The sequence below is a fragment of the Dama dama genome, chromosome 5, assembly GCF_033118175.1.
Source record: "Dama dama isolate Ldn47 chromosome 5, ASM3311817v1, whole genome shotgun sequence".
Classification (NCBI taxonomy): domain Eukaryota; kingdom Metazoa; phylum Chordata; class Mammalia; order Artiodactyla; family Cervidae; genus Dama; species Dama dama.
Genome location: NC_083685.1, coordinates 59,594,918 through 59,608,189, shown reverse-complemented (window position 1 = coordinate 59,608,189; position 13,272 = coordinate 59,594,918). Strand labels below are relative to the sequence as shown.

General features: G+C 38.2%; 1 protein-coding gene across 1 annotated transcript in view; it reads right to left on the bottom strand.

Annotated features, from left to right (window-relative positions):
• TMEM184C (transmembrane protein 184C) overlaps positions 1-13,272 on the bottom strand; it is a 28,039-nt gene that overhangs the window by 2,794 nt on the left and 11,973 nt on the right. Inside the window, exons 5-7 of the mRNA XM_061142464.1 lie at positions 4,132-4,206; positions 2,858-2,951; positions 229-341 (exon numbers count right to left, since the gene is read on the bottom strand). Of these exons, the coding sequence (XP_060998447.1) occupies positions 229-341; positions 2,858-2,951; positions 4,132-4,206 (282 nt within the window). The remainder of the gene's footprint in view (positions 1-228; positions 342-2,857; positions 2,952-4,131; positions 4,207-13,272) is intronic.

Sequence of the window (13,272 nt, the reverse complement as noted above, 5' to 3'; positions counted from 1 at the left end):
ACTTATTTTAGTGATTCCCTTAGTGTTGACATTTAGTGTCTCAAAGTATTTTCTTATAAATGTTATGTGACCATCTGATTATTTCTGAAAAACCAAGGACGGCTAAAAGAATGAACTTTTTAAAAGGTAAGTAGATATTTTAATTCCTTTTCCAAATTAAGACTTAACAAATTCTAAGTTTTACTGCCCTTTAGGAAATGGCAACATTTAAGAGAAAGCAACACTTACCAAAAAGAAACAAAAACCACCAGCTTAACACAAAGAAATTTGCCAACAGGTTGGATTGGACTCAGTTCTTCCTTCAGCACTTTATAAAACAGCAAGAGACAATACATGGCAAACTAGAAACAATTAAACAATTAAATGTATTCAATAAGAATAAATAAATATGGTATTAGAAATATCAAAGTCACAGACCAGGCCTGGTACAGAGTAATTTTTCAGGCAAAATTTTCTAGGCTTTATTATGCTCCTTTTAGATTAACAAGAAGCTTTTAAATCGTTTACTACGGATGAAAATATACAATATGAAAATTTTCAGAAGAGATGTGTAACATCATCTCTGAAAATGATTTTAATTGTTCATTTACAGGGCCCACAAAAAACACAGTAAGAAGTGACTACCGTGAATGGAAGAAAAGGCTCTCATTTAACCAAAATAAAAACATCTGTCTGCTTATTAACAGCTTTTACATACAAGTTACCATTCATTTTATAAGGGCTCAGCTTACTACCAACTGTACATATATTATTTCTAAGTGAACACGTTAAATAAGTACTATTTCAATAAAACTATGCCCATGAAATCAGAAAGTAAGGAATCAGGGAGACCGTTTTTCTTGAGGGCAGTATGTTAATCCTGCTGAATTTACTTTTTAAAGGTAAGTGCTCAAGATATTATTTTAAAAAATCAGTTGTAATTAGCATTGCACAGCAATAAACATTTTCCTAAAAGTTTATTTTCCCCACTATAAAATGCTCATTTAAAATATTTTAGAATATGAAAGCAGTAAAGTATAAAGTTGTCCATAGTCCCATCATCCAACCATTCTTTTCTACACATAAGATGGTTTTTAACAGGTATCATAAATATAAAATTTTGTTGCCTTATGTTTTTCCACTTAAAGTACCTCCTTCCATATATTTGATTAAGTAACTGCCTTTGGACTATTTCCAGGCTTTTGTAAGCAATAGGCCTTTTCTATACAAACATATTGAAAGCAAAAGTACTTCTGGCCATTTCTTGAGGAGGCATTCCCAAAAATGGAATTATTGGTTCCAGAAAATACAAACGTGGAAAAGCTCTGAATACATAAGCATTTAATTTTTATTATAAATCTCTAATAACTCACGTGCATGCCACTGTACCTAAACTATTATTTTGGAGAAAGCATTAAAGATTTTCAACACACCTCAATCAGAATGGCCATCATCAAAAAAACTACAAACAATATATGCTGGAGAAATGGGAATCCTACTGCATTGTTGGTGGGAATGTAAATTGATACAGCCACTATGGAGAACAGTATAGAGAATGCTTAACAAACTAGGAATAAAACTACCATATGACCCAGCAAATCCCACTCCTGGGCAAACCCTGAGAAAACCACAATTCAAAAAGACACATGTATCCCAATGTTCACTGCAGCACTACTGACAACAGCCAGGACATGGAAGCGACTTAGATGTCCGTTGACAGATAAATGGATAAAGATGTGGTACATATATACAATGGAATATAACTCAACCATAAAGAGGAAAGAATTTAAGTCAGTTGTAGTGAGCTGAATGAACCCAGAGTCGGTTATATAGAGTGAAACGAGTATATAGAGAAAAACAAGTATCGTGTGTTAATGCATATACATGGAATCTAGAAAACGTACTGATGAACCTATTCGTAGGGAAGGGATGGGGACTCAGATGTAGAGAACTGGCTTGTGGACATGGCGGGGGAAGGAGCAGGTAGGACGCACTGAGAAAGCAGCACTGACACATACACATAATCATGTGTGAAATAATCAGCAAGTGGGAAGCTTCTCGTAACCCAAGCAGCACAGTGCGGTGTCCTGTGATGGCCCAGAGGGGTGGGACAGGAGGGGGAGGCAGGCTCTAGAGGGGGGAAGATGTGTATATGTACACATAAAACTTACGGCTGATTTGTGTTGTTGTATGGCAGAAACCAACACAACATTGTAAAGCAATTATCCTCCAATTAAAAAAATCTCAATATTTACATTAAAAGATTTTCAATAAAGTGCACCTTAAGTTGAAAGGATTCATTTCATTTCAGTTTCTATAACATTTAAAAAAAACTTGGCATTCTCAATTTTCAATTACAAATATATGAGAGAATTTTACTCTCCCACTTTTATTAAAACCCTATAATGTCATATACCAGTAAGACATTTTTTTACTGAATATACCTAGGATATTTATTTTAAGGAGAGGCATTATGCTTTTACTAATGACATATCCATGTAACTATGCAATGAATACCAGAACCAATGAAAAAATACAATCAACAATTCCGTGCAGTTTGGGGAGAATGGATACATGCAGATGTGTGGCTGAGTCCCTTCACTGCTCACCTGAACCTATCACAAGAGTGTTAACTGACTATACCCCAATACAAAGTGTTTTTGGTGTTTAAAAAAAAAAACACTGTGCCCCTGAGCCACATTACATAAACAATTCAATGTATAAGTACTTATGTATAAAGATTTAAAGTTTCAAATTCTTCCTATAAATCAAGTTCAATATTAAAGTTACAATTAAGCTTTATTCCAGAAGAAACTTTCCCTAAAAAATTTTAGTTATAGATCTAAATTAAGTATAGTTAAGATGAATATTTACTTACCAACTGAGACATATTGTTTATGATAACCAAGTAAGTCCAAGCATTTGAAAAGCTAAAGTTCCCTTCATCATATATACCAAGTAACTCACAGACTCTAAAAAAAAAAAAAAAAATGGTAAAAATGAGACTTAATGAATAATTAAGTCAAAAATATATTTTAAAATACAACATTGACATTAATAGTTAATTAATTGATTAATCTGGCTGTACCACATGGCATGCGGGATCTTAGTTTCCTGACCAGGGATTGAACCCATGCCCTTTGCCGTAGGAGTGCAGTCTTAACCACTGGCCCGCTTAGGGAAGCCCCAATACTTAAATTTAGAAGTAAGATTATTTCAAAGTTTCTGTAGATAATCACTTGATTTTGGCCACAGAGGTGGTTCAAAAATTAAAAACATTTTTCTAGAAATGTTACCATATGATTATCTCTCCAATTTGAAATAAATCCAAAAGACAAAAACATTGAATTAGAAAGGGTAATTATTAGATTAAAAAAAATGATGCTGCCTAATTTTAAAAACAAGTAATGCACCTTTATAACTAAACTATAATTTCCCCCCCCAAATTGTCTTGCAGGCAACTTTTATGATAACCCAGATCTAAGTATTTACTTGTATAAATAAAGCAGCCTTAAAAAAAGGTAAATTAATCTTAATTCCAAGGCAAATGCTGCTGAAGAACTGGTAGCACAAAAGCATAATAAAGAGCTGGATGCTTCTTTCACCTTTCTTCCCATTCTTGTGAACAGACAGCATGCTAGCATGATAAGCAGATAAGACACACAATCTATTTGATGTTCTTAAATTTTTAGGGAATAGTTTTACCAGGCAGCTTAATGATGCCCCATTTTACCTCAAATGCTAAGACTTGACCGAATTTTTAAAAAGGAAAAATATGTTTTCTTCTTTAAAATACAGTACTCATTTAGAAAATAAAGCCATGTAATGAATCTCAAGTGGCATACTTCAACTTCATGTACTAGATGTTTCTGTAAAGCTGTGTGAATATTAACACTTGAAAAAGATTATTTTGAAAATGCTTTCTAGAAATCTCTAGAGGGAATATTATTTAGAAGAATTCTATGTGATTCCTTGCCTATAAACGGTCACCTCATTTATTCTAACATAGCAGGGTTTATACATACTGTTTTTATAAAAGACGAGATGTGTTATAAACAAGTAACAAGTTTTACATGCTTTCTACTCAGGTGTTTCATAGGTAAGAGCATGAGAATTAAAAAAAACAAAATAATTTAAGTTCTGTGTACTTACAAAGCAATGATGGTGGTGAATGGTCTGACGACTGTATATTGTAATACACCCAGTTTGCATCTAAACAGCAATACTCTGTCAAAGAAAAAGAATTTAGCATTTGAATTACTAATTTTATACTGTCAGGTTTTCTCCAAAGCCCCCAAATTAAAATAATTTTGACAAATGATGCCATATTTATATTTAATTTTTAAAAATTATTTTTATTTACAATGTTGTGTTAGTTTTAATTGTACAGCAAAGTGATTCAGTTATACATATACATACATCTACTCCTTTTTAGAATAATTCTTTTAATTTAGTCATTCTAAACGGCTTCTGGGGAAGAATGTGGGTGGAAGCAAACACATTATTTAAATACTGTTTTTTAAATTATGTAACAACGACATCTGAAAGATTTTCCTTTCTATGTCTAATTTCAAATTCCTGAGTAGTGCAGCACAGAACAGGAACAAAAAGAATGGAAGTGGGTCCCTGTGTGTTTCTGGAAGAAAAACCAAGTACCAAATAAATTACATGTAGGCTTGCATGTATGAAAGTGTACTGAGAAAATGATATTTACATTTAGGATTCAGTTTCCTTTCAAGCTTGGCCTTTGTATATACATCATTCCAGACAGTATCACTGACTAGATACTCTGAAAGAACAAAACAAAGATCCTGTATAAAACAGTTTTTAATCACTGAGCTCACTTAACATAGGGGAAAATTCACAAACAAAAACAAAACAAAAAAGTCCCCAAACAGCTACTACCAAAAAAAAAAAAAAAAAAAAAAGGCCTCTACCTGAGAGCCTTGTGGAACTTTCTTAAAAAGACCAAGATGCTCTGAGGGCAAATGTTTATTTGAGACTCTTTTATCAGTTCTATGTATTACAAATCCCCTAGTTTAAGAATTACATCTGAACTGAGAAGAACGAGTCTGACACACAGATCTTGAGGCCCTGGGTTACCAGGACTGAAGGAAAAACTGATGGGGTTCTACATGCTGAGTGCCTTCTCTGTGCCGAGGGAGTCCGCTCCCACTGACAACTGAGTGCCCCTGTGGAGGTGTGTCCGGAAGCTGCACCTGGGGGTGTAGCAAGAACCCTTGATGGAAATGTCTGGACCACACATGCTGTGCTCCCTACAAAGCTAAACTAAGCAGGAGTTGAGTTAAACCTGCAGTGCTCTGCGAACTGATTGTCAAATCAAACTTAAGACCCCCAGGATGACTAAGCAAACGTATTAGTCAATTTGATACCTTTGAAAGCTGTGGAGAATTAATGAACTGGAAGGTGTACCTGAAGAAATGGGCCAGAGTGCAAAAATGCCGACACAAAGAACAGAACAGAACCAGAGGGTCTAACATATATTCAAAGTTAGGGAGGAGCAGAGGAAGAGCGAACTCAGAAGAGATTATGGCTGAGAACTTTTCCGAACCGATCAAACACGCAAATCTACAGACTGAGGCGCACTGTAAATTAAACAGGACTAAGACCAAAAAAACCCTAGATACTTTGTAGTGAAACCTCGAAATATCAAAGACAGGGTCTTAAAAATGCAGCTGAAGACTGCACCTACTAATATAACGGAAGGTCACCTACTAATATAATTGAATGACAGCTAGATGGAAAGTAGAGGCTTAACAGTGACAACTGATGCCAGGATAGGGTGGAATAAAATCTCCACAATGTTTGTAGACAATTTTTGTCAACAAAGAATTACATCCAGCAAAACAATCTTTCAAGAATGAAGGCAAAAATAAAGACACTTTTGGATAAGTGTATCTGAGAAAATTTGCCACTGCTATGCTGACACTGCAAGAAATTTTAAGACCCATACATTAGAAAGAAGGAAATGATCCAGATAGAAGATCTGAGATGCAAGGAGTAATGAACAAACTGTGACACTGTAGTTAAATCTATAAAAGCATTACAAAAACATTCTATACAAATTGATATCTATTTTTTTAAGATTAAAGACTAGAAAGTATAACTTCCAAACTAGTAATGAGGGCAAAAAAAAAAAAAGGGAATAAGAAAAACATCAACAAACACAGGTAAACAACTACCAGGCGCATCTGGAGCAGTGCCTGTAACTCAACGCTGACAGAGCTGCAGTGAGACATACGTATTCCATAATGGTAAGACAGCCACCTTCAAATTACAAATACTCAATATAAAGTTTTAACATTAGATAAGCTATGAAAAAGCTTCGGTTTTTAAGGAGATATATATAGATATATATAAATATATATCTATATATATATATAGATATATCTATAAATATATATCTATATATATATAAATATATATAAAAATATATAAATATATATAAATAATATCCCAGGTGGTGTTAGTGGGAAAGAATCCACCTGTCAATGGAGACATAAGATTGAGTTTCAATCCCTGGGTGGGGAAGGTCCCCTGGAGGAGAGCATGGCAACCCACTCCAGGATTCTTGCCTGGAGAATCCCATGGACAGAGGAGCCTGGTGGGCTATAGTCCACAGGGTCACAAAGAGCTGGACACAACTGAAGTGACTTAGCATGCACACACACATGCATGTATACATATAAACAATTGGAAATAAGGAATCACGGATCTGTAATATATTTATTTTTGTTAAATGTGGGTGGTATAAAATAGACTTGTCTATTATATTTTACTACATAGGTATCCCACACGTTTGAAAAACTTCAAAATTATTTGTAAAAATCTTTATTAAATAATTAGAAGGATCGTCTCAAACTTCTAATGTACATTTTCAAAGTATTTAATGAAAATCTGTACTTTTAAAAAGAGGCTAAATGCAACCCAGATTCCTGGGGTGCATTCTGGAACAGAAAAAGGACATTAGTGGAAAAACATGAAGAGATCTGAATAGTCTGCAATTAATAGTATTAATGGAGAAGGCAATGACAACCCACTCCAGTACTCTTGCCTGGAAAATCCCATGGGTGGAGGAGCCTGGTAAGCTGCAGGCCATGGGGTTGCTAAGAGTCAGACACTGATCGACTTCACTTTCACTTTTCACTCTCATGCATTGGAGAAGGAAATGGCAACCCACTCCAGTATTCTTGCCCAGAGAATCCCAGGGATGGGGGAACCTGGCGGGCTGCCGTCTATGGAGTTGCACAGGGTCGGACAAGACTGAAGCAACTTAGCAGCAGCAGCAATAGTATTATACCATTGTTACTTCTTCCTTTTGATGAATGTACCAGGATTACAATAAGATGTTAATATTAGGGGAAGCTGGATGAAGAGTAATAGAAAATCTCTCTTTTGTCTTTGCAACTTTACTGTAAATTTAAAATTATTCCAAATTAAGTTTATTTTGAAAATGTAATCATTTAAAAAAAGGAAATTAGAAAAGTGAGATATAAATAAAAAATGGCAAAATTATAAATGAATACATAGATAATCACAAAAATATAAATAGTATATCTTGTACAAGTGATGGATTGTCAGATTAGAATTAAAAAAATCACTAAATTAAAAAAAAAAGTTCAGTTCAGTCGTTCAGTCGCGTCTGACTCCTTGCAACACCATTGACTGCAGCATGCCAGGCCTCCCTGTCCATCACCAACTCCCAGAGCTTGCTCAAACTCATGTCCATGGTGTAGGTAATGCCATACAACCATCTCATCATCTGTCATCCTCTCCTCCTCCTGCCTTCAATCTTTCCCACCATCAGGGTCTTTAACAATGAGTCAGTTCTTTGCATCAGGTGGCCAAAGTACTGGAGTTTCAGCTCAGCATCAGTCCCTCCAATGAACACCCAGGACTGATCTCCTTTAGGATGGGCTGTTGGATCTCCTTGCAGTCCAAGGGACTCTAAAGAGTCTTCTCCAACATCACAGTTCAAAAGCTTCAGTTCTTCGGCACTCAGCTTTCTTTATAGTCCAACTCTCACATTCATACGTGACTACTGGAAAAACCATAGCTTTGACTAGATGGACTTTTGTCAGCAAAGTAATGTCTCTGCTTTTTAATATGCTGTCTAGGTTGATCATAGCTTTTATTCCAAGGAGCAAGTGTCTTTTAATTTCATGGCTGAGGTCACCATCTGCAGTGATTTTAGAGCCCCCAAAATTAAAGTCTGTCACTGTTTCCATTGTTTCCCCATATATTTGCCATGAAGTGATGGGACTGGATGCCATGATCTTAGTTTTCTGAATGCTGAGTTTTAAGTCAGCTTTTTCACTGTCCTCTTTCACTTTCAACAAGAGGCTGTTTAGTTCTTCTTCGCCTTCTGCCATAAGGATGGTGTCATCTGCATATCTGAGGTTATTGATATTTTTCCTGGCAATCTTGATTCCAGCTTGTGCTTCTTCCAGCCCAGCATTTCTCATGATGTACTCTGCATATAAGTTAAACAAGCAGGGTGACAATATGCAGCCTTGACGTACTCCTTTCCCTATTTGGAACCAGTCTGTTGTTCCATGTCCAGGTCTAACTGCTGCTTCTTCACCTGCATAGAGATTTCTCAGGAAGCAGATAAGGTTGTCTGGCATTCCCATCTCTTGAAGAATTTTCCACAGTTTGTTGTGATCCGCACAAGTCAAAGGCTCTGGCCTAGTCAATAAAGCAGAAATAGATGTTTTTCTGGAACTCTTGCCTTTTTGATGATCCAACAGATGTTGGCAATTTGATCTCTGGTTCCTCTGCCTTAAATAGCTCAACTGGAATTCCATCACCTCCACTAGCTTTGTTCATAATGATGCTTCCTAAGGCCCACTTGACTTCACATTCCAGGATGTCTGGCTCTAGGTGAGTGATCACACCATCGTGGTTATCTGGGTCATGAAGATCTTTTTTATATAGTTGTTCTGTGTATTCTTGCCACCTCTTCATAATATCTTCTGCTTCCGTTAGGTCCATACCATTTCTGTCCTTTATTGTACCCGTCTTTGCATGAAATGTTCCCTTAGTATCTCTAGTTTTCTTGAAGAGATCTCTAGTCTTTTTCATTCTATTGTTTTCCTTTATTTCTTTGCATTGATTGCTAAGGAAGGCAGAGACCAAGTTCTCTCCTTGGAACTCTGCATTCAAATGGGTATATCTATCCTTTTCTCCTTTGCCTTTTGCATCTCTTCTTTTCTCAGCTATTTGTAAGGCCTCGTCAGACAACCATTTTGCCTTTTTGCATTTGTTTTTCTTGGGGATGGTCTTGATCACTGCCTCCTGGACAAAGTCACGAACCTCCATCCATAGTTCTTCAGGCACTCTATCAGATCTAATCCCTTGAATCTATTTGTACTTCCACTGTATAATTGTAAGGGAGATGATTTAGGTCATACCTGAACAGTCTAGTGGTTTTCCCTACTTTCTTCAAATTTAAGTCTGAATTTTGCAATAAGGAGTTCATGATCTGAGCCACAAACAGAACCTTGTGTGCAGCAGAACCCAGGAGAAAGGAGCAGTGGCCCCACAAGAGACTGACCCAGACTTGCCTGTGAGTGTCCAGGAGTCTCTGGCGGGCGTGGGTCGGCGGTGGCCTGCTGCAGGCACCAAATGCAGCAGTTTGGCAGTTCCTGCATGGGACCTTTTGAAGGAGGTGCCATCATCTTAATTACCTCCACCACAGTTTGGTCTCAGGTCAAACAGGGAGGGAAGGGAACACAGCCCCACCCATCAACAGAAAATTGGATTAAAGATTTACTGAGCATGGCCCCACCCATCAGAACAAGACCCAATTTCCCTCACAGTCAGTCTCTACCATCAGGAAGCTTCCATAAGCCTCTTATATTTTCCTTCAGAGGGCAGACAGAATGAAAACACAATCACAGAAAACTAATCAAACTGATCGCTCAGTGGTGTCTGACTTTTTGCGACCCTCTGGACTGTAGCCCCCCAGGCTCCTCTGTCCATGGGATTCTCCAGGCAAGAATACTGGAGTGGGTTGCCATTTCCTTCTCCAGGGGATCTTCCCGACCCAGGGATCGAACCTGGGTCTCCCACATCACAGGCAGATGCTTTACCCTCTGAGCCATCAGGGAAGCCCAACATGGACCACAGCCTTGTCTAACTCAATGAAACTATGAGTCATTCTGTGTAGGACCACCCAAAAAAAAGTAATATACCTAAAAACACTCAAAGTTGTACAACTAACTTTCTCTATCTTTTCCTGAAAATAAAAGGCAGAGAAAGTTAAGCCAGGCAAATACTAAACAAAGGAAAGATAGGATATCTGTTAACATCAAAATAACTTTAAGACCAAAAAAAAAAAAAAGTTCCAGAACAGATAACTTGCATGCATACTCAGTCATGTCCAACTCTTTGCAACCCCATGGATTGTAGCCTGCCAGGCTCCTCTGTCCATGGGATTCTCCAGGCAAGAGTACTGGAGTGTGCTGCCATTTCCTCCTCCAGGGGACCCTTCCAACCCAGGGACTGAACACACATCTCCTGTGTCTCCTGCATTGCAGGTGGAGTCTTTACCACTGAGCCACTATGCGAGCCCTCCTGAACAGAAACAGCATCTAAATATAAAGCAAAAACTGACAAACTATCAGTGACAGAGTTTCAACGTCTCTTTCACTAACTGACAGAACAAGTAGGTAAAATCAACACAAATGCAGACAAACTGAATAATATAAGACTGACCTCATGTGCATAAATGTAACAGAGCCACTCATTAGTACAGCACATACATTCTCTTCAAGCATACAGAGACCCATCACAAAAACTGGTCATGTACTAGTGGGCATGAAATAAATCTTAACCACGTTTGAAGACTGTCTTATAGTACATTCTCTGACTACAATGCAAATATATAATGAAAAAAAATTTAAAAATCTTTATATTTGGAAATTTTAAAATATACTTCAAAATAACTTGTGTAAAGAAGAAATCCAAATGGAAATTTAAAAACCTTACTGGATGAAAGAAATGTTAAATATGAAAACCAATTCATGGGGCAATGAGATTTTAAATAGACTTCTTGTGGTTGTCATTTCATGTATGGTCTATGTTGTTCAGTCGTCCAGTCGTGCACCACTCTTTGTGACCCCATGGACTGCATCACGCCAGGCCTCTCTGTCCCTCAGCAACTCCCGAAGTTTGCCCAAGTTCATGTCCATTACACTGGTGATGCCATCCAGCCATCTCATCCTCTGACTCCCTCTTCTCCTTCTGCCTTCAATCTTTCCCAGCATCAGGATCTTTTCCAATGAGTCAGCTGTTTGCATCAGATGACCAAAATACTGGAGCTTCAGCTTCTGCATCAGTCCTTCTAACGAGTATTCAGGGTTGATTTCTTTTAAGATTGATGGATCTCCTTGTTGTCCAAAGGAATTTCAGGAGTCTTCTCCAGCACCACAGTTCGAAGGCATGAACTCTTTGGCATTCTGCCTTTTTTACAGTCTAGCTCTCACAATTGTACATGACCACTGGGAAGACCATAGCCAAGACTACAAGGACCTTGGTCAGCAGAGTAATGTCTCTGCTTTTCAACACACTGTATAGGTCTGTTAGCGTTTTCCTGCCAAGAAGCAATCATCTTCTGATTTCATGGCTGCAGTCACCACCTGCAGTGATTTCATAGCCAAGAAGAGGAAACCTGTCACTACTTCGACCTTTTCCCCTTCTATTTGCCATGAAGTGATGGGACCGGATGCCATGATCTTAGTTATTTTAATTTTAAGCTGGCTCTTTCACTCTCTTCCCTCAACCTCATCAAGAGGGTCTTTAGTTCCTTTTTGCTTTCAGCCTTTAGAGTGGTATCATCCACATATCTGAGGTTGTTGATCTTGCTCCTGCCTATCTTGATGCCAGTTTGTAACTCACCAACCCAGCATTTCTCATGATGTGCTCAGCATACAGGTTAAACAAACAGGGTGACAGCAGACAGCCCTCTCGTACTCCCCTCTCAATCTTGAAACTATCAGTTGTTCCATACAGGGTCCTAACTGTCGCTTCTTGGCCTACATACAGGTTTCTCAGGAGACAGGTAAGATGTTCTGTTATTCCCACCTCTTTTAAGGGTTTTCCACAGTTTATTATGATCCACACAGTCAAAGGCTTTAGCACAGTTGATGAAACAGAGGTAGATGTTTTTCTGAAATTCCCTAGCTTTCTCTATGATCCAGTGAAGGCTGGCAATTTGACCTCTGGTCCCTCTTCCTTTTCTAAGCCCAGCTTGGACACCTGGAAGTTCTTGGTCTGCATAATTCCTAGCCGGCAAGATTTGAAGCACAACCTTACTAACATGGGCTGCTGCTGCTTAGTCGCTTCAGTCATGTCTGACTCTGTGCAACCCTAGAGACTACAGCCTGCCAGGCTCCTCTGTCCATGGGATTCTCTAGGCAAGAGTACTACAGTGGGTTGCCATGACCTCCTCCAGGGGATCTTCCCTACCCAGGGATCAAACCCAGGTCTCCTGCACTGGAGGCAGATTCTTTCCTGCTGAGCCACCAGGAAAGCCCCGACTACCATGGGAAATGAGTGAAGCTGTCTGATGTTTAGAACATTCTTTAGTACTACCCTTCCTAGGAATTTTGGGATGAGGACTGACCTTTTCTAGTCCTGTGACCACTGCTGGGTCTTCCAGAGTTGCTGACACATTGAATGCAACACCTTGATGGCATAATCCTTTAGGGGTTTGAATAGTTCTATCGGAATTCCACAGCATCCATTTGCTTTATTAAAAGCAGTGCTTCCTAAAGCACACTTGATCTCACTCTCCAGAATGTCTGGCTCTGGGTGACTGACCACACCATCTTATTAATCCAGTACATTAAGATTTTTTTGTACAGTTCTTAAGTGTATTCCTTCCAGTTCTTCTTGTTCTCTTCAGTACCTACTAGGTCTCTACCATTTTTGTCCTTTATTGTGCTCAACTTTGGGCAAAATGTTCCCTTGATATTTCCAGTTTTCCTGAAGAGATCTCTAGTCCTTCCCCTTCTGTTGTTTTCTTCTAGTTTTATGCATTGTTCATTGAAGAAGGCCTTCTTGTCTCTCTATACTGTTCTTTGGCACTCTGTATGTACTTGGATGGACCTTTCCCTTTCTCCCTTGCTTTTTGCTTTTCTCTTTAGCAATTTGTAAGGCATCCTCAAATAAGCACTTTGCCTTCTTGCTTGTCTTTTTCTTTGGGATGGTTTTGTTTGCTGCCTCCTGCACAATATTACAGACCTCCGACCATAGTTCTTCAGGCAC